Source organism: Triturus cristatus, chromosome 7 (genome assembly GCF_964204655.1).
Source record: "Triturus cristatus chromosome 7, aTriCri1.1, whole genome shotgun sequence".
NCBI classification, from domain to species: Eukaryota; Metazoa; Chordata; class Amphibia; order Caudata; family Salamandridae; genus Triturus; species Triturus cristatus.
This window is the reverse complement of record NC_140590.1, coordinates 1169223723-1169243808: the sequence shown is the minus strand read 5'-3', so window position 1 is coordinate 1169243808 and position 20086 is coordinate 1169223723. Positions and strand designations below refer to the sequence as shown.

At 49.1% G+C, this 20086-nt stretch overlaps 1 protein-coding gene across 1 annotated transcript in view; it reads right to left on the bottom strand.

The window, feature by feature from the left end:
- SRCAP (Snf2 related CREBBP activator protein) overlaps window positions 1–20086 on the bottom strand; it is a 1742136-nt gene that overhangs the window by 476368 nt on the left and 1245682 nt on the right. The window contains exons 26-27 of the mRNA XM_085618450.1: window positions 3336–3646; window positions 2808–3010 (exon numbers count right to left, since the gene is read on the bottom strand). Coding sequence (XP_085474576.1) covers window positions 2808–3010; window positions 3336–3646 — 514 coding nt within the window. The remainder of the gene's footprint in view (window positions 1–2807; window positions 3011–3335; window positions 3647–20086) is intronic.

Below are 20086 nucleotides of genomic sequence, written 5' to 3'. Positions count from 1 at the left end.
GGATCATAGTTCTTCCCCCTATAGGGTTGAGGCACATAGGGAGTAGTTTGGGTCCCACCCACCAGGTTTTTGGGGCCCTTTGGAAGACTCAAACTTTTTATCTTGGGGATTCTCACCACCTTTCCCCTGGGGAGGTTTTGTGACCACTTTCTTTTGGTCACCCCCAGTGGCTGTCCTTGTCACCCTAGTCTTGACCCAGTGGTCTGCCTTCTTTCCCAATTCTTGGGGAGAAATTAGACCTAGGTCTACCAAATGCTGATGCAACTTTTCATTTGTGCAGTTACTTATTATATGTTCCTTCATGAATAAATTGTACAATCCAGTAAAATCCTGCACACCATGTCCAGCTAACCAACCATCCAGTGTCTTCACTGAGAAGTCTACAAAATCAATCCAGGACTGGGTCTGGGTTTTGTGAGCCCCCCTGAATCTAATTCTATACTCCTCAGTGGTGAATCCAAATCCCTCAATCAGAGCTTTCTTCATGAGGTCATAGGATCCTGCTTCTGGCCCAGAGAGGGTCAGAAGCCTGTCTCTGCAGTTACCAGAGAACAGTTCCCACAGGAGTGCCCCCCAGAGAGGTTTCTTTACATTTCTGATATCACAAGCTCTCTCAAAGGCTGTGAACCATTTGGTGATATCATCAACTTCCTCAAATTTAGGGACAATCCCTTTGGTAGCAGCTGCAGGGCAGGTCTTCTTTCTTCTTGCTCTTCTTTGGATTTTAGAATCTGGGGAAGGAAGGTTCAGGGTGCCCCTAAATACTAGATTTAGGGGTGTTACAGGTAGGGACCAATGGGTCCCTGTCCTGGGGTGGGTACACCCCTATCCTGCCTCTCTCCTGTGGGAAGGGGGCAGTAACCTAGTCCTGATTGGACAGGCCTCCCCATCTTCAAGATGGCGAGAGCTCGGAGATGTGCTTCACCTCGCCTCCCCACCTGAGGCAGGCTGGCACATCTCCTGTCCCTATTTGGGGTTTCCGGCCGAGCTTCCCGCCAGAGTTGGGGGTTGTAAGTGGCCTGGGGAAACTCTCAGAGGCGGCATGCCTTTGAAGCTTTCCCCTGCCTATCCTGGGGGAGGAGATCTAGCACCTCTCCCAGGATGTGCATTGTTGCAGGCCCAGGAGAGCAGGGGCTCTCCTACCCAGGGGTCCAGCAACATGTCTGCTGTGTGGCAGCCTAGGCAGCCTCTCAGACCAGACGTGGATTGTAGGTTAGGTTTCAGGGGGCATCTCTTAGATTCCCTCTGGGGTGCTTGATACATTAAATCCCACACTGATACCAGTGTGGGTTTAATGTGCTGAGAAGTTTGATACCAAACTTCTCAGTCTTCAGTGTTGCCATTATGGTGCTGTGGAGTTCGCGTTTGACGAGCTCTCAGCACCATGTACTCTTAAATGGCAGCACTGCACTTACAGGGCCCAGGAATGGACCTGGGTACTGTAGGGGCACAGGGCTTATGCTCCTGTGCCCACACCACTGGCATAGGATCCCAAGCTAGTGGGGTGGCTGATGTTTGCCAGGGTAGTGTAGGTGGTGGGCATGGCACACAGGGATGTGTGCCATGTCGACTCTTTGTTTTGTCTTGTACCCAGACACTCAGCCTGCAAGGGCAGTGTGTGTGTGTTAGGGTACAGGGCCCCTAAGGGTGGCACAATGAGTGCTGCAGCCCTTAGATGCCTTCCCTGGTCACAAGGCCCTGGGTACCTAGGGTACCATTTACCAGGGGTGACATGTTGCCAGTGTTTGCCAATTTGGGTTTTAGGTTTTTAGGGAAGTAACATAGGGCCTGGGCACCTGATTGGCAGGAGTCCAGGGCACACTCAGTCAAAGTACTTTCAGCAAAAAGTGGGGGCATATCATGCAAGAAAGATGGCACTTTCTCACACCAATGTAGGAGCAAAGTTACAGTTTTGGGGAAAGAACACAATGCCTGGGTATCTGATTAGCAGGAACCCAGGGCACACTTAATCAAGAAGCATCAAACATCAGGCAAAAGGTGGGGGGCAACCTTGCAAAAAGGGTCCCCTTCCTACAACATACGAGCACTACACTAGATGGCAGGAGTAGGTAAAGCATATATATCTACAGCAACACACTACGAACATATATATTTTCCATGATACAAAGCATTTCCTATACTGTGGCTGCACAAGGTTCAGCAATTAACTGACACTGGGTGGCAGGGTTTTAGCAGGATGGGAAAAGGAGTGTCAAGGGACACAAGACCTTTTATTACAATACATGACCTGCTTACAAAAAGAACATTTTTTTGCATGACGTTCTACCTTTATTTGTGTTTTTTTTTTAGTTTTATATAGTGTGAACTTGACCCGAATGTATCAGAGCACTCTACATGAGCACCAGTTGGGTAACAGATGGACACATTCATTTTGCTATCCACGGGGCAAGTAAGTGATTTTACCAGAATCACAGGATGTGGAGCGTCACTGCCGAGACTTAGTTCCCCCAGCTTCGAGGTCAGTCGCACTAGCGTTACTAAGAAGAGGAAGTTGTGAAGTAGTGGTCACTGCTTAGAACTATGGGTAGCTGTAGGGCTGGGCTAGAGTGCGGAGGAGGACAGGGAAAGGAGGAGTGCAGGAAAAATGGCAGGTTGGACTCCGTGTTTAGGAACTAAGTGCAGATATATGTGGAGAGATGGTACATGATGATTAGACCATTGTTGAGGCAAAGTCGATGAACTGCCAAAGTAAGGAGTTGACAGAGAATTTATTAGTTTGTGGAAAGCAGGCTGAGGGACCTGAACAATGTGGGTACCACAAAGGCAATAGAAAAGCTCAATCTTACCACAGTCATACTGGATCAAGCGTAGGTCTGGAAACTGAGTCCGCATGTTGCAAATAATTCTATGCAGGTTGCGGGAGCGTGGTCCTAGCTCACGTTGCAGATTTTCAGTAAGCACAGTCTGTTGCACTGTGTGTGATGGAGAAGGGTGGCAGGTGTGCACAGAGATTGAAGGCGCTTCCACAGGGGGCATGACAAAGATGAACCTAAAATTTAAAATACAGAGCATTAGGAAGCAGGCAGATGGCAACCATATCTGACAACACAGCAGCACAGAGACGATGGACAATCCAAAGAGCGATTACAGTAGCAAAGACCATGCGGACAGTCACTGAGGCAGGATCAACCATGTAAGTAGCCACCATTTTAGTCCTAACCATGCACACATCTGTTGCACCAGCCAAACTGAATACAAGTGCCACAGCATCCTCAACCAAACCCACTACACAGAGTCCACTCCTTATTCAAAAAATGTCCTAGGACAATTGTGCACAGTCTAGGGCAGCTCACATTCCATGTATGGCAACGCACCTGTCAATGAGGTGTTCCAGCTGCTCCAGTCTCTGGTGCGGGGTGAGAATGGCTTTACTTAAGGCTTCGGTCAAATGCCAGTGTGCATCTAGGTGCTTGGATTCAGCAAGCACCTGAGCAGCGTAGCAGTGCGCATAGCCAACGCCCCACCAGCCATCACGGCGCATGCATGGCGTGCTGCTGGACAGACTGCAAAGGCGGAGGATCTCAGTGCCATAGATGGGTGATTGAGCACAATGACGTTCATTGATTCGGAATAAACGGTCCAGTCGTTCCTTCCTCTGTCTCTTCCGCTTCTCTTCTAGGGATTCCTTTAGAGATGGTGAAAAATATCAGTACATCATCAGTGAGATGCAACACAACTACGAATTCAATAAGCATATACACATTACATCACATCAATAAGAGTCAAATCTCAAAAGAAAACCTTACATTTGTGAAACATCGGAGTTCTGTCAGTTATTGGTTGACAAAGACAAATTTATGGGAAGGTGGCCCTTATCACAATTTGCTTAAAACTTAAGCTAAAACAATGTCATTCCCTGGCAAATGGGGACTTCTACTGATTCTATAGGAGCTTCTGTAATAGAGATTGTGGCTCTATCTTTGGGGGAACTTGAACAGCCCTGCCATCAATGTAAGAGGCTGGCTTTTTATGTAGTGTACCAATTTAGGGGTACTCCATGCAAAAAATCCAGACGACCATTATTGGTTTACCTGAGCTTACTTTAATAATCCAAAGTGCTCTGTCCGCGGTGGTGTGGTTGAGCAGCTTAGGCCTATCAGAGGGGAGTGTTGAGCATTTGTTGTACACACAGAGTCAATTAATGAGACATACTGAAAAAGAAATCCAAGACGAATTTAGAAAAATAAGAGATTTTTACATAATGTTAGACCCCAACATCATTGGAATCAGGTAAGTACTTTTAGGGATAGGATTTTTACAGTAAAATGCTCAAATAAATGTTTTAGAGGCATGAGCCTCGATCGCCGTAATGTTCTCCTAAGAGAAAACCATACACTGCATGTATATATAATTGCAAGCATTTCTTTAGGGTGTCTTTCAGGACTTAAGGTGATTAGGGGTCAAGGTCCAAGAAACCACCAGCAGTTCTGTTTTACCTGTCCTGGTGAGTTCGGTTGCAGAGGGACTAGTAGAGTTGGTAGCCTGCAGTGCTACATGTTAAAGTGAATGGCAAAGTACCTATAGGAAGCTGGCTCTGTATATACTACACCAAACTAAGGTATAGTGTGCACAGAGTCCAGAGGCATAACAGAGGCTAAATTAGGTAGGTACTAACAGTTCCCTTTGTGGTAGTGTGGGCGAGCAGTTAAGCTTGTCCAGAGGCTGTGTTAAGCATTTAGTGAATTCACTCAATCAAGAATGAAAGCACACACTCCAAGACTGACTCCAGACCATTGGGTAGGTATAAAAAAAGGTATACTTATGTTTTATTCTCATAGAACCAAGCAGCACTTGGCACAGGTAAGTAAAATATACTCTCAAATGCAGGACTTCAAAACGAAATGTAGTTGTGGCAGAATATGCAATACTTACAGTTTTATACCGATTCAATAAAAGCAGTTTGCATTGCACAATATTTACTTTTAGAATACTTTGTTACTTTTAGATTACTTTGAGTACTGGGGGTGGTATGTCTAGATAGCACACATAAGGATCTCACAATACAAGGTAAGACCGACCTTTCTTGGCTTGAGTTAGTTAGTTTTTTCCATCCATCGAAAAAGATAGTTCAACACATAACATTTTAGGCCCAAAATCTTATAACATGGGTTCCTAGGGGAGAAAAATTGTTAACAGTTTCACAGGTAAGTGAGCACATTACGTGAGTGCGGAGCTTGCCTGACTCTAAGATGGCCGCAAGTTTCAATCGGTCCACTGTAACCGGCCACCTATCCTACAATACCCTGCTTAAAATAATGGCATCCATCTCGCATACTTAAGACAATGGGAGGCGAAATGAAGCAGATCCCCGAACCTTGCTTTGATGTCCTGTGCTGTCCTCCAACGCTTGAAATAAGTACGGGCACGAATGTGGACTCTGAGATACGAGCTTGGCGCCATAACAACCGGGAGTGGGGGGAGGGTTGGGAATGACGGAAGAGCTGCCCACCAGTTGGGGCCCGCTGCAGCTGCTCAACTACAGAATGCTCCAGAGCTGTCCCTTGATGCGTCGCCTGTCTTCGGCGGCCCGGGGCAATATACTGCCCGATCTAGGCCTACACGACTGCGAGGGAGTGAACACTGTGGAGAGCCTGGGCGCTGAGTGCGCGGCTGGGTGCCGCCCTGCCATGCCGCTCCAACGAACATTCAGGTGAGAGCGGCGGTGATCCGACTGCTCCTGTTGCTGCCCCGATTACTGCTACTGAACCGGAGGCCAGTGGCACATTTCTCCTGATTGCGGGCAGCGGCGGGGACCCACTGAAATCACTTGCAAAGCGGGGGAGCTTTGAACTTGCTAACATACCTGGGTCATTCTAGCGGTCCAGTACTGGGACTGCTGGAAGGCCCCTACACTGATCCTTGCATCCCCGGCGTGCGAGCACCTTATCCACTTACCTTCACGGCTGAATGAGCTGCCGCCTCCAAGAGGGGATAGCTGCCATATCAAGCTGCCTACCACCGCCTAGGGAGTCAAACCTAGCGCCAAAAGGGACTTAATTACAACAGAGCTGTGAGAAAGTGGCTCTGTATATACTGTTCCCTAATAGGTACAGGGTGTACAGAGTCCACAGTCCCCCAGAGGCTGATAGAGGTCAAAGTTAGGTATGACCTTACTCTCAAAAGTGGTAGCTTGGTCGAGCAGTAAGGCAGTACCAGAGGACAGTGTAAAGCATTTATTGTACCCACTCAGTCAGCAAATGGTTTCACACACTCAATAACTGAACTCTAGGCCAATGATTTATATATATAAAATATATGCTTGTTTTATTTTTAGAACCACAAAGGGAGTAAAAATATACTTTCTCAGAATGAGAGGTTGAATAGAAATACTTTTGTCTTAGGCAATAAATTTGTGTAAACAGTCACAGTTGGTTGCAATAAACAATCCTATTTCCTAAACATAACAATGCATTGAGCTCAATGGTAAATTCAGGTTATTTGTAATAAATTACTTTTCAGATTACTTTTGGAATTCCAGGTCTGGCTCCTAGAACCAGCCTGGGGTCAGTATTCAGAATCAAGTGATGAAAGTCGACTTAATAACTGTAATGATTTTTAAATAATATTTAGCTATTTCAAAAGTTAGCACTTAGAAAATATTTCACAGAAAACATTCAATGGATCTCTATGGCAAGAAATTCAAATTGCAGGTAGAGTACTTTATCGTTACTTTAGTAATCCAGGACTGGGTGCCTAGACCCAGGACTGGGGTCCTTATCAAAAGCAGGTAAGTAATTTCGTTTGCAGAAATGGTACGATTTTAAAAGAATATTTCAAATTTGCAAAAGTAGACACTTAGAAGAAATTTCACAGAAAAGTAGACAATGGTTTCCTATGGGAGAAAAATGAGTTAGAGGTAAGTATAGTTGTGAACACTTTTCAGAGTCAGGGCTGGGCACCAAGATCCAGCACTGGGAGCTCACCTAGGAGCAGGTGAGTAAATTCGTTTTTGTCACTAGGCTGATTTTTGGTGAATTTTTGCAGTTTTGAAAAGTTCACACTTAGAAGATTTTTGAAGAAAAAGTCAGTCAATGTTACCCTATGAGGAAAACGAAGTTGGCGGTTTAAGGGTAAGTACTCGACTGGTAGAGTTGGAATTCCGGGCATGGACTCAGGGGTCCCCCAGTGTCAGGTAGGTACAGTTGGTTCACCCTCAGCGGTTTCAGGACGGCCGGGTGCAGAGAGAGTTAGGCCCAATGTTATCCTATGAGGGATAGGGGGGCCTTGGTTGGTGGCTGCTGTCTGGCAAGCCACGCGGCTGTGGGAGCTGGGCTCCTGGTCACTTACTCAGGGCAAGTGGGGAAGTAGGTTAGTGTAGAGAGGGCACTGCCAGGGCCACTCGGGCGGCTGGGTGCAGGGTGCTTTTGAGCCTCCGGGCGCTCAATGGAAATAAATGGGAATGTTCCGGTTTGGAAAAAAGGCTGCAGGCTCGGGGACGAGGATGCTTCAGGTGCCACCTCCACTTCGAGAGGTAAGTTGGGTAGTTGTAGGTTAGGTGGGTACCCCGGGATTGGGCACAGGGGGCCGCAGGGCGCCGGGTGCAGGGGTGCCTTTTGATGTCGGAAATCTTACCCTCTGGTTGATCGCGGTTGGGGTGGCACTCTGTTCTGAGGCTGCAGGCTTCTTCCGAAATGTCGAGGGGGGTCCTTGGGTGCCGGACTCGGGGTCACAGTCGCCGTGGGGTCGTCCTCAGGGTCTTTGTCCACTCCGGCACTGGCCAGGTTTGGCTGGTGCAGAGTGTGTTGGGTCCGCGGTTCCGGGCTGCTGCCCAGGGTTAAAAATAGGTTTCTTGAGTAGAGCCTCTACTCATGGGAGACCCAGGGCTTAGAGCCAACAGGTAGCCAGGTCCTCCGGGGTTGGTGAGGTTGCTGGCCACGAGAGATGCCGCGCTGGTGCAGGTTCGAGAGTCGACAGGCCGGTAGGGCTGGGGCCAAAGCAGTTGGTGTCTTCTTCTCTTTTTAGCAGCTGCAGGGCAGGTCCTTGTTCTTCTTGCTCTTCTTGTAGTTTTCTATCTGGAATCTGGGGAAGGAAGGTTCAGGGGGCCCCTAAATACTAGATTTAGGGGCGTTACAGGTAGGTGAAGGCCAGGGACCAATGGGTCCTTGTCCTGGGGTGGGTACACCCCCTATCCTGCCTCTCTCCTGTGGGAGGAGGGCAGTAGCCTAATCCTGATAGGGTAGGGCCTCCCATCTTCAAGATGGCGAGAGCCCGGAGATGTGCTTCACCTCTCCTCCCCCACCTGAGGGGTGGGGTGGGCAGGCTGGCACATCCCCTGTCCTTGTATGGGGTTTCCGACCAAGCTTCCTGCCAGAGTGGGGGGTTGCAGTGGCCTGGGGAAACTCCAACTGGCGGCATGCCTTTGAAGCTTCCCTTTGCTCATCCTGGGGGAGGAGATTTCTCACCTCACCCAGGATGTGCATTGTTGCAGGCCCGGGAGAGCAGGGGCTCTCCCACCCAGGGGTCCAGCAACGTGTCTGCTGTGTGGCAGCCTGGGCAGCCTCAAAGCAGACGTGGATTGTAGGTTAGCTGTAAGGGGGCATCTCTAAGATGCCCTCTGGGGTGCTTAGTACATTAAATCCCACACTGGCATCAGTGTGGGTTTAATGTGCTGAGAAGTTTGATACCAAACTTCCCAGTCTTCAGTGTTGCCATTATGGTGCTGTGGAGTTCGTGTTTGACGAGCTCTCAGCACCATGTACTTGTAAAAGGCAGCACTGTACTTACAGTGCCCAGGAATGGACCTGGGTACTGTAGGGGCACAGGGCTCCTGCTCCTGTGCCCACACCATAGGCATAAGGCACCCAGCCAGAGGGGTGGCTGACATATGCCTTGGCAGTATAGGTAATGGGCATGGCACACAGAGATGTGTGCCATGTCGACTCTTTGTTTTGTCCTGCACCCAGACACTCAGCCTGCAAAGGCAGTGTGTGTGTGTAAGGGTACAGGGCCTCTAAGGGTGGCACAATGAGTGCTGCAGCCCTTAGAGGCCTTCCCTGGTCACAAGGCCCTGGGTACCTAGGGTACCATTTACCAGGGGCTGACATGTGGCCAGGGTTTGCCAATTGGGAGTTTGTGTGTTTTAAGGAAGGAACATAGGCCCTGGGCACCTGATTGGCAGGAGCCCAGGGCACAACAAGGAAAAGTGCATCAGCTATTAGGCAAAAAAAGGGGGGGTTACTGCAACAGAAACCCACTTTCTCACACAAGCCCCCCCCAGCCCAAAGGCCAGGAGACTTCTGCCAAAGCTGGGAGAGTCTACCTAGTCTTTCAGGCGAGGAAGAGTTGGGGAAGTGGTTTGAAAGTTGCAGGGCCTACTCTGCCTTACATCCTTCTGCCTAGGTCAGTCCCTTTGGGGAGCTGGCCTGTCTTATTAGTTTCAGGACCTAACTCCCAAGGCTCCTCTCCTTGTCTTTTACTGTCCTGGTCCCATCTTTCTATTTTGGGTTTAGAGGTGTATACCTCGGTAGTTTCTAACTTAGCCAGGGCTAGGCCCAGCTTACCCACAGAGGCTACCCACAGCTTGAGCAACCCCACCATGACCAATAAGGTCAGGGGGCCTGACTTGCTATTTGGCAGGGGGTTAGGCCACCATGCCAAGGATAGGGCTGCCATGAAGGCTAACACCCAGCAGAGGCTGCTGACAGCTGTCAGTGCCCAGTACCATACCTTTAGCTCCTGACTGGCAAGTGAGGGGGCTATTTTATAGTTCTCTTTGGGTCCTGGCTGTTGGTCTGTTTGAGGATAGGGGGTCCCTACTCTTGGTAGGGAACACCCCTCCTCTACCCCTTGTTCTGCCACCTGAGGAGCCACTAATTCAGGCTGGACAGTTGCCTGACTAGTCAGGTCTTGCTGTTGGCTAGGGGGGCTTTACCAGTGCCATTGTGGGAGTTTTCCCTTACTGGGATAGAATCTCCCTGGCTCTCTGGAACTGTGGCTAACAGTTGCCCACCTTTCCTACCCTGTTTCTTCTCACTCTTTTGGGACTCAGCTGCACTGACTGCAGGTTGAGCCCCCACAGGTTCTTTGGGCGAGGCCTGGCATTGGGCCAGCACCTCTCTTTGGCTCAGTTCCACATCTAAGTGATCATTCCCCAAGAGACAATCAAGGGGGAGGTTTTTACTGACTATCACTTTCCTCCATCTAAGGGACCCAGCTGTGGCTAGGGGCACTATAGCCACAGGCCTAACAGTGACTCCCCCTGGGACAGTTCTTACCCTTCTTGTTTCCCCTGAGACATATTGGTGTGGGAATACCAACCTGTCATGTACCACAGTGTGACTGGCACAGGTATCTCTCAGGGCAGTGGCTGGGATTCCATTCACCAGTAGGTGGTGGAAGTGTCTACTTCCTTCTGGGATCTCCAGCTTGCTTCTTGGGCCCATTCCCCAGTTGAAAGCTAGGAGGACTTCCTCATCTGAGGACCCTCCCTCCCAAGCTACACTGGCAACCCCTGGGGCTACACTAGTCACCCCTGGAGCTGTACTAGGAACCTTATTTTTAGGACAGCTAGAGTCCTGGGTGTGGTGTCCAGCCTTCTGACAGTTGAAACACCATATTCTGTTGGGATCCCAATTCTTACCTTGGTACCCTGGTTTAGTTTGTGAGGTGTCTTTGGGCCCACCCTCCTGGTCAGGTTTTTGGGGGGCTACCTGGGACTCCTTTCTTTTATCCACAAGGGGTTCACTCTCTTTCTTCTGGGGAGGTTTTGGGACCCCTTGGTTCTGGTCCCTCCCAGTGAACGTCCTAGTCACCCTAGTCTTGACCCAGTGGTCTGCTCTTTTTCCCAATTCTTGGGGGGATTTTAGACCTAGGTCTACCAAATGCTGATGCAACTTTTCATTTGTGCAGTTACTCAAAATATGTTCCATCATGAATAAATTGTACAATCCAGTAAAATCCTGCACACCATGTCCAGCTAACCAACCATCCAGTGTCTTCACTGAGAAATCTACAAAATCAATCCAGGACTGGGTCTGGGTTTTGTGAGCCCCCCTGAATCTAATTCTATACTCCTCAGTGGTGAATCCAAATCCCTCAATCAGAGCTTTCTTCATGAGGTCATAGGATCCTGCTTCTGGCCCAGAGAGAGTCAGAAGCCTGTCCCTGCAGTTACCAGAGAACAGTTCCCACAGGAGTGCCCCCCAGAGAGGTTTCTTTACTTTCCGGATATCACAAGCCCTCTCAAAGGCTGTGAACCATTTGGTGATATCATCACCTTCCTCAAATTTAGGGACAATCCCTTTGGGGATTTTAAGGTCAGAAGTTTCCTCCCTATCCTTGTTTTTATTATTGCTGCCACCATTGATGGGTGCTAAACCCATCTCTCTCCTTTCCTTTTCTAGAGCCAGGAGCCTGGACTCTAGATCTATTCTTTTGGCCAGCCTCATAAGGCTGTCCTCTTCACTGGGGGGACCCCCAGTGTTGTCTCTGGGACCAGAGCCACCTGTGTGGTCTCTAGGTGCCCAGATGCTATGTCTTGAGTTGGAGGGTATGGGTGCCATCTCCTCCCTAGGGAATAGTATGGGGAGGTTGCTGTCCTCCTCCCCTGTTTCCCTTTCCTCATCTGACTGGCCATCACCATGTTCAGATGGGTGGTCTTTAGCATACTCAGCCAGGAGCTCCTGGAGCCCTTGTTTGGTTGGATGCTGACCCATTTGTAAATTTTTGAGTTTACATAAGGACCTCAATTCCTTGAAAGACAAGTGTAAGTAAGGTGTGAGGTCGAGCTCCTCCACCAGGTCCATGTTATTATTATCACTAATAGCTGGGTTTGTTTGAGACATTCTAACCTGACAGTTCTAACCCTCTACCCTGACTATAGTGACTTTTATTTTTCTAAAATTCTAATGGGACTTAAGCAAGGCCCTAGCAAGACTTTTAGTAATTTTGGAAAAACCAATCAGAATTCTAAAGGCAATTTTTAAGAGTTCTGTCGTGTGATCAGATGGTAACCAAGTAGTCCAACAAATGCAAGTTTGTATCCCACCGCTGATCCACCAATGTGAGAAAGTGGCTCTGTATATACTGTTCCCTAATAGGTACAGGGTGTACAGAGTCCACAGTCCCCCAGAGGCTGATAGAGGTCAAAGTTAGGTATGACCTTACTCTCAAAAGTGGTAGCTTGGTCGAGCAGTAAGGCAGTACCAGAGGACAGTGTAAAGCATTTATTGTACCCACTCAGTCAGCAAATGGTTTCACACACTCAATAACTGAACTCTAGGCCAATGATTTATATATAAAATATATGCTTGTTTTATTTTTAGAACCACAAAGGGAGTAAAAATATACTTTCTCAGAATGAGAGGTTGAATAGAAATACTTTTGTCTTAGGCAATAAATTTGTGTAAACAGTCACAGTTGGTTGCAATAAACAATCCTATTTCCTAAACATAACAATGCATTGAGCTCAATGGTAAATTCAGGTTATTTGTAATAAATTACTTTTCAGATTACTTTTGGAATTCCAGGTCTGGCTCCTAGAACCAGCCTGGGGTCAGTATTCAGAATCAAGTGATGAAAGTCGACTTAATAACTGTAATGATTTTTAAATAATATTTAGCTATTTCAAAAGTTAGCACTTAGAAAATATTTCACAGAAAACATTCAATGGATCTCTATGGCAAGAAATTCAAATTGCAGGTAGAGTACTTTATCGTTACTTTAGTAATCCAGGACTGGGTGCCTAGACCCAGGACTGGGGTCCTTATCAAAAGCAGGTAAGTAATTTCGTTTGCAGAAATGGTACGATTTTAAAAGAATATTTCAAATTTGCAAAAGTAGACACTTAGAAGAAATTTCACAGAAAAGCAGACAATGGTTTCCTATGGGAGAAAAATGAGTTAGAGGTAAGTATAGTTGTGAACACTTTTCAGAGTCAGGGCTGGGCACCAAGATCCAGCACTGGGAGCTCACCTAGGAGCAGGTGAGTAAATTCGTTTTTGTCACTAGGCTGATTTTTGGTGAATTTTTGCAGTTTTGAAAAGTTCACACTTAGAAGATTTTTGAAGAAAAAGTCAGTCAATGTTACCCTATGAGGAAAACGAAGTTGGCGGTTTAAGGGTAAGTACTCGACTGGTAGAGTTGGAATTCCGGGCATGGACTCAGGGGTCCCCCAGTGTCAGGTAGGTACAGTTGGTTCACCCTCAGCGGTTTCAGGACGGCCGGGTGCAGAGAGAGTTAGGCCCAATGTTATCCTATGAGGGATAGGGGGGCCTTGGTTGGTGGCTGCTGTCTGGCAAGCCACGCGGCTGTGGGAGCTGGGCTCCTGGTCACTTACTCAGGGCAAGTGGGGAAGTAGGTTAGTGTAGAGAGGGCACTGCCAGGGCCACTCGGGCGGCTGGGTGCAGGGTGCTTTTGAGCCTTCGGGCGCTCAATGGAAATCAATGGGAATGTTCCGGTTTGGAAAAAAGGCTGCAGGCTCGGGGACGAGGATGCTTCAGGTGCCACCTCCACTTCGAGAGGTAAGTTGGGTAGTTGTAGGTTAGGTGGGTACCCCGGGATTGGGCACAGGGGGCCGCAGGGCGCCGGGTGCAGGGGTGCCTTTTGATGTCGGAAATCTTACCCTCTGGTTGATCGCGGTTGGGGTGGCACTCTGTTCTGAGGCTGCAGGCTTCTTCCGAAATGTCGAGGGGGGTCCTTGGGTGCCGGACTCGGGGTCACAGTCGCCGTGGGGTCGTCCTCAGGGTCTTTGTCCACTCCGGCACTGGCCAGGTTTGGCTGGTGCAGAGTGTGTTGGGTCCGCGGTTCCGGGCTGCTGCCCAGGGTTAAAAATAGGTTTCTTGAGTAGAGCCTCTACTCATGGGAGACCCAGGGCTTAGAGCCAACAGGTAGCCAGGTCCTCCGGGGTTGGTGAGGTTGCTGGCCACGAGAGATGCCGCGCTGGTGCAGGTTCGAGAGTCGACAGGCCGGTAGGGCTGGGGCCAAAGCAGTTGGTGTCTTCTTCTCTTTTTAGCAGCTGCAGGGCAGGTCCTTGTTCTTCTTGCTCTTCTTGTAGTTTTCTATCTGGAATCTGGGGAAGGAAGGTTCAGGGGGCCCCTAAATACTAGATTTAGGGGCGTTACAGGTAGGTGAAGGCCAGGGACCAATGGGTCCTTGTCCTGGGGTGGGTACACCCCCTATCCTGCCTCTCTCCTGTGGGAGGAGGGCAGTAGCCTAATCCTGATAGGGTAGGGCCTCCCATCTTCAAGATGGCGAGAGCCCGGAGATGTGCTTCACCTCTCCTCCCCCACCTGAGGGGTGGGGTGGGCAGGCTGGCACATCCCCTGTCCTTGTATGGGGTTTCCGACCAAGCTTCCTGCCAGAGTGGGGGGTTGCAGTGGCCTGGGGAAACTCCAACTGGCGGCATGCCTTTGAAGCTTCCCTTTGCTCATCCTGGGGGAGGAGATTTCTCACCTCACCCAGGATGTGCATTGTTGCAGGCCCGGGAGAGCAGGGGCTCTCCCACCCAGGGGTCCAGCAACGTGTCTGCTGTGTGGCAGCCTGGGCAGCCTCAAAGCAGACGTGGATTGTAGGTTAGCTGTAAGGGGGCATCTCTAAGATGCCCTCTGGGGTGCTTAGTACATTAAATCCCACACTGGCATCAGTGTGGGTTTAATGTGCTGAGAAGTTTGATACCAAACTTCCCAGTCTTCAGTGTTGCCATTATGGTGCTGTGGAGTTCGTGTTTGACGAGCTCTCAGCACCATGTACTTGTAAAAGGCAGCACTGTACTTACAGTGCCCAGGAATGGACCTGGGTACTGTAGGGGCACAGGGCTCCTGCTCCTGTGCCCACACCATAGGCATAAGGCACCCAGCCAGAGGGGTGGCTGACATATGCCTTGGCAGTATAGGTAATGGGCATGGCACACAGAGATGTGTGCCATGTCGACTCTTTGTTTTGTCCTGCACCCAGACACTCAGCCTGCAAAGGCAGTGTGTGTGTGTAAGGGTACAGGGCCTCTAAGGGTGGCACAATGAGTGCTGCAGCCCTTAGAGGCCTTCCCTGGTCACAAGGCCCTGGGTACCTAGGGTACCATTTACCAGGGGCTGACATGTGGCCAGGGTTTGCCAATTGGGAGTTTGTGTGTTTTAAGGAAGGAACATAGGCCCTGGGCACCTGATTGGCAGGAGCCCAGGGCACAACAAGGAAAAGTGCATCAGCTATTAGGCAAAAAAAGGGGGGGTTACTGCAACAGAAACCCACTTTCTCACACAAGCCCCCCCCAGCCCAAAGGCCAGGAGACTTCTGCCAAAGCTGGGAGAGTCTACCTAGTCTTTCAGGCGAGGAAGAGTTGGGGAAGTGGTTTGAAAGTTGCAGGGCCTACTCTGCCTTACATCCTTCTGCCTAGGTCAGTCCCTTTGGGGAGCTGGCCTGTCTTATTAGTTTCAGGACCTAACTCCCAAGGCTCCTCTCCTTGTCTTTTACTGTCCTGGTCCCATCTTTCTATTTTGGGTTTAGAGGTGTATACCTCGGTAGTTTCTAACTTAGCCAGGGCTAGGCCCAGCTTACCCACAGAGGCTACCCACAGCTTGAGCAACCCCACCATGACCAATAAGGTCAGGGGGCCTGACTTGCTATTTGGCAGGGGGTTAGGCCACCATGCCAAGGATAGGGCTGCCATGAAGGCTAACACCCAGCAGAGGCTGCTGACAGCTGTCAGTGCCCAGTACCATACCTTTAGCTCCTGACTGGCAAGTGAGGGGGCTATTTTATAGTTCTCTTTGGGTCCTGGCTGTTGGTCTGTTTGAGGATAGGGGGTCCCTACTCTTGGTAGGGAACACCCCTCCTCTACCCCTTGTTCTGCCACCTGAGGAGCCACTAATTCAGGCTGGACAGTTGCCTGACTAGTCAGGTCTTGCTGTTGGCTAGGGGGGCTTTACCAGTGCCATTGTGGGAGTTTTCCCTTACTGGGATAGAATCTCCCTGGCTCTCTGGAACTGTGGCTAACAGTTGCCCACCTTTCCTACCCTGTTTCTTCTCACTCTTTTGGGACTCAGCTGCACTGACTGCAGGTTGAGCCCCCACAGGTTCTTTGGGCGAGGCCTGGCATTGGGCCAGCACCTCTCTTTGGCTCAGTTCCACATCTAAGTGATCATTCCCCAAGAGACAATCAAGGGGGAGGTTTTTACTGACTATCACTTTCCTCCATCTAAGGGACCCAGCTGTGGCTAGGGGCACTATAGCCACAGGCCTAACAGTGACTCCCCCTGGGACAGTTCTTACCCTTCTTGTTTCCCCTGAGACATATTGGTGTGGGAATACCAACCTGTCATGTACCACAGTGTGACTGGCACAGGTATCTCTCAGGGCAGTGGCTGGGATTCCATTCACCAGTAGGTGGTGGAAGTGTCTACTTCCTTCTGGGATCTCCAGCTTGCTTCTTGGGCCCATTCCCCAGTTGAAAGCTAGGAGGACTTCCTCATCTGAGGACCCTCCCTCCCAAGCTACACTGGCAACCCCTGGGGCTACACTAGTCACCCCTGGAGCTGTACTAGGAACCTTATTTTTAGGACAGCTAGAGTCCTGGGTGTGGTGTCCAGCCTTCTGACAGTTGAAACACCATATTCTGTTGGGATCCCAATTCTTACCTTGGTACCCTGGTTTAGTTTGTGAGGTGTCTTTGGGCCCACCCTCCTGGTCAGGTTTTTGGGGGGCTACCTGGGACTCCTTTCTTTTATCCACAAGGGGTTCACTCTCTTTCTTCTGGGGAGGTTTTGGGACCCCTTGGTTCTGGTCCCTCCCAGTGAACGTCCTAGTCACCCTAGTCTTGACCCAGTGGTCTGCTCTTTTTCCCAATTCTTGGGGGGATTTTAGACCTAGGTCTACCAAATGCTGATGCAACTTTTCATTTGTGCAGTTACTCAAAATATGTTCCATCATGAATAAATTGTACAATCCAGTAAAATCCTGCACACCATGTCCAGCTAACCAACCATCCAGTGTCTTCACTGAGAAATCTACAAAATCAATCCAGGACTGGGTCTGGGTTTTGTGAGCCCCCCTGAATCTAATTCTATACTCCTCAGTGGTGAATCCAAATCCCTCAATCAGAGCTTTCTTCATGAGGTCATAGGATCCTGCTTCTGGCCCAGAGAGAGTCAGAAGCCTGTCCCTGCAGTTACCAGAGAACAGTTCCCACAGGAGTGCCCCCCAGAGAGGTTTCTTTACTTTCCGGATATCACAAGCCCTCTCAAAGGCTGTGAACCATTTGGTGATATCATCACCTTCCTCAAATTTAGGGACAATCCCTTTGGGGATTTTAAGGTCAGAAGTTTCCTCCCTATCCTTGTTTTTATTATTGCTGCCACCATTGATGGGTGCTAAACCCATCTCTCTCCTTTCCTTTTCTAGAGCCAGGAGCCTGGACTCTAGATCTATTCTTTTGGCCAGCCTCATAAGGCTGTCCTCTTCACTGGGGGGACCCCCAGTGTTGTCTCTGGGACCAGAGCCACCTGTGTGGTCTCTAGGTGCCCAGATGCTATGTCTTGAGTTGGAGGGTATGGGTGCCATCTCCTCCCTAGGGAATAGTATGGGGAGGTTGCTGTCCTCCTCCCCTGTTTCCCTTTCCTCATCTGACTGGCCATCACCATGTTCAGATGGGTGGTCTTTAGCATACTCAGCCAGGAGCTCCTGGAGCCCTTGTTTGGTTGGATGCTGACCCATTTGTAAATTTTTGAGTTTACATAAGGACCTCAATTCCTTGAAAGACAAGTGTAAGTAAGGTGTGAGGTCGAGCTCCTCCACCAGGTCCATGTTATTATTATCACTAATAGCTGGGTTTGTTTGAGACATTCTAACCTGACAGTTCTAACCCTCTACCCTGACTATAGTGACTTTTATTTTTCTAAAATTCTAATGGGACTTAAGCAAGGCCCTAGCAAGACTTTTAGTAATTTTGGAAAAACCAATCAGAATTCTAAAGGCAATTTTTAAGAGTTCTGTCGTGTGATCAGATGGTAACCAAGTAGTCCAACAAATGCAAGTTTGTATCCCACCGCTGATCCACCAATGTGAGAAAGTGGCTCTGTATATACTGTTCCCTAATAGGTACAGGGTGTACAGAGTCCACAGTCCCCCAGAGGCTGATAGAGGTCAAAGTTAGGTATGACCTTACTCTCAAAAGTGGTAGCTTGGTCGAGCAGTAAGGCAGTACCAGAGGACAGTGTAAAGCATTTATTGTACCCACTCAGTCAGCAAATGGTTTCACACACTCAATAACTGAACTCTAGGCCAATGATTTATATATAAAATATATGCTTGTTTTATTTTTAGAACCACAAAGGGAGTAAAAATATACTTTCTCAGAATGAGAGGTTGAATAGAAATACTTTTGTCTTAGGCAATAAATTTGTGTAAACAGTCACAGTTGGTTGCAATAAACAATCCTATTTCCTAAACATAACAATGCATTGAGCTCAATGGTAAATTCAGGTTATTTGTAATAAATTACTTTTCAGATTACTTTTGGAATTCCAGGTCTGGCTCCTAGAACCAGCCTGGGGTCAGTATTCAGAATCAAGTGATGAAAGTCGACTTAATAACTGTAATGATTTTTAAATAATATTTAGCTATTTCAAAAGTTAGCACTTAGAAAATATTTCACAGAAAACATTCAATGGATCTCTATGGCAAGAAATTCAAATTGCAGGTAGAGTACTTTATCGTTACTTTAGTAATCCAGGACTGGGTGCCTAGACCCAGGACTGGGGTCCTTATCAAAAGCAGGTAAGTAATTTCGTTTGCAGAAATGGTACGATTTTAAAAGAATATTTCAAATTTGCAAAAGTAGACACTTAGAAGAAATTTCACAGAAAAGCAGACAATGGTTTCCTATGGGAGAAAAATGAGTTAGAGGTAAGTATAGTTGTGAACACTTTTCAGAGTCAGGGCTGGGCACCAAGATCCAGCACTGGGAGCTCACCTAGGAGCAGGTGAGTAAATTCGTTTTTGTCACTAGGCTGATTTTTGGTGAATTTTTGCAGTTTTGAAAAGTTCACACTTAGAAGATTTTTGAAGAAAAAGTCAGTCAATGTTACCCTATGAGGAAAACGAAGTTGGCGGTTTAAGGGTAAGTACTCGACTGGTAGAGTTGGAATTCCGGGCATGGACTCAGGGGTCCCCCAGTGTCAGGTAGGTACAGTTGGTTCACCCTCAGCGGTTTCAGGACGGCCGGGTGCAGAGAGAGTTAGGCCCAATGTTATCCTATGAGGGATAGGGGGGCCTTGGTTGGTGGCTGCTGTCTGGCAAGCCACGCGGCTGTGGGAGCTGGGCTCCTGGTCACTTACTCAGGGCAAGTGGGGAAGTAGGTTAGTGTAGAGAGGGCACTGCCAGGGCCACTCGGGCGGCTGGGTGCAGGGTGCTTTTGAGCCTTCGGGCGCTCAATGGAAATCAATGGGAATGTTCCGGTTTGGAAAAAAGGCTGCAGGCTCGGGGACGAGGATGCTTCAGGTGCCACCACCACTTCGAGAGGTAAGTTGGGTAGTTGTAGGTTAGGTGGGTACCCCGGGATTGGGCACAGGGGGCCGCAGGGCGCCGGGTGCAGGGGTGCCTTTTGATGTCGGAAATCTTACCCTCTGGTTGATCGCGGTTGGGGTGGCACTCTGTTCTGAGGCTGCAGGCTTCTTCCGAAATGTCGAGGGGGGTCCTTGGGTGCCGGACTCGGGGTCACAGTCGCCGTGGGGTCGTCCTCAGGGTCTTTGTCCACTCCGGCACTGGCCAGGTTTGGCTGGTGCAGAGTGTGTTGGGTCCGCGGTTCCGGGCTGCTGCCCAGGGTTAAAAATAGGTTTCTTGAGTAGAGCCTCTACTCATGGGAGACCCAGGGCTTAGAGCCAACAGGTAGCCAGGTCCTCCGGGGTTGGTGAGGTTGCTGGCCACGAGAGATGCCGCGCTGGTGCAGGTTCGAGAGTCGACAGGCCGGTAGGGCTGGGGCCAAAGCAGTTGGTGTCTTCTTCTCTTTTTAGCAGCTGCAGGGCAGGTCCTTGTTCTTCTTGCTCTTCTTGTAGTTTTCTATCTGGAATCTGGGGAAGGAAGGTTCCGGGGGCCCCTAAATACTAGATTTAGGGGCGTTACAGGTAGGTGAAGGCCA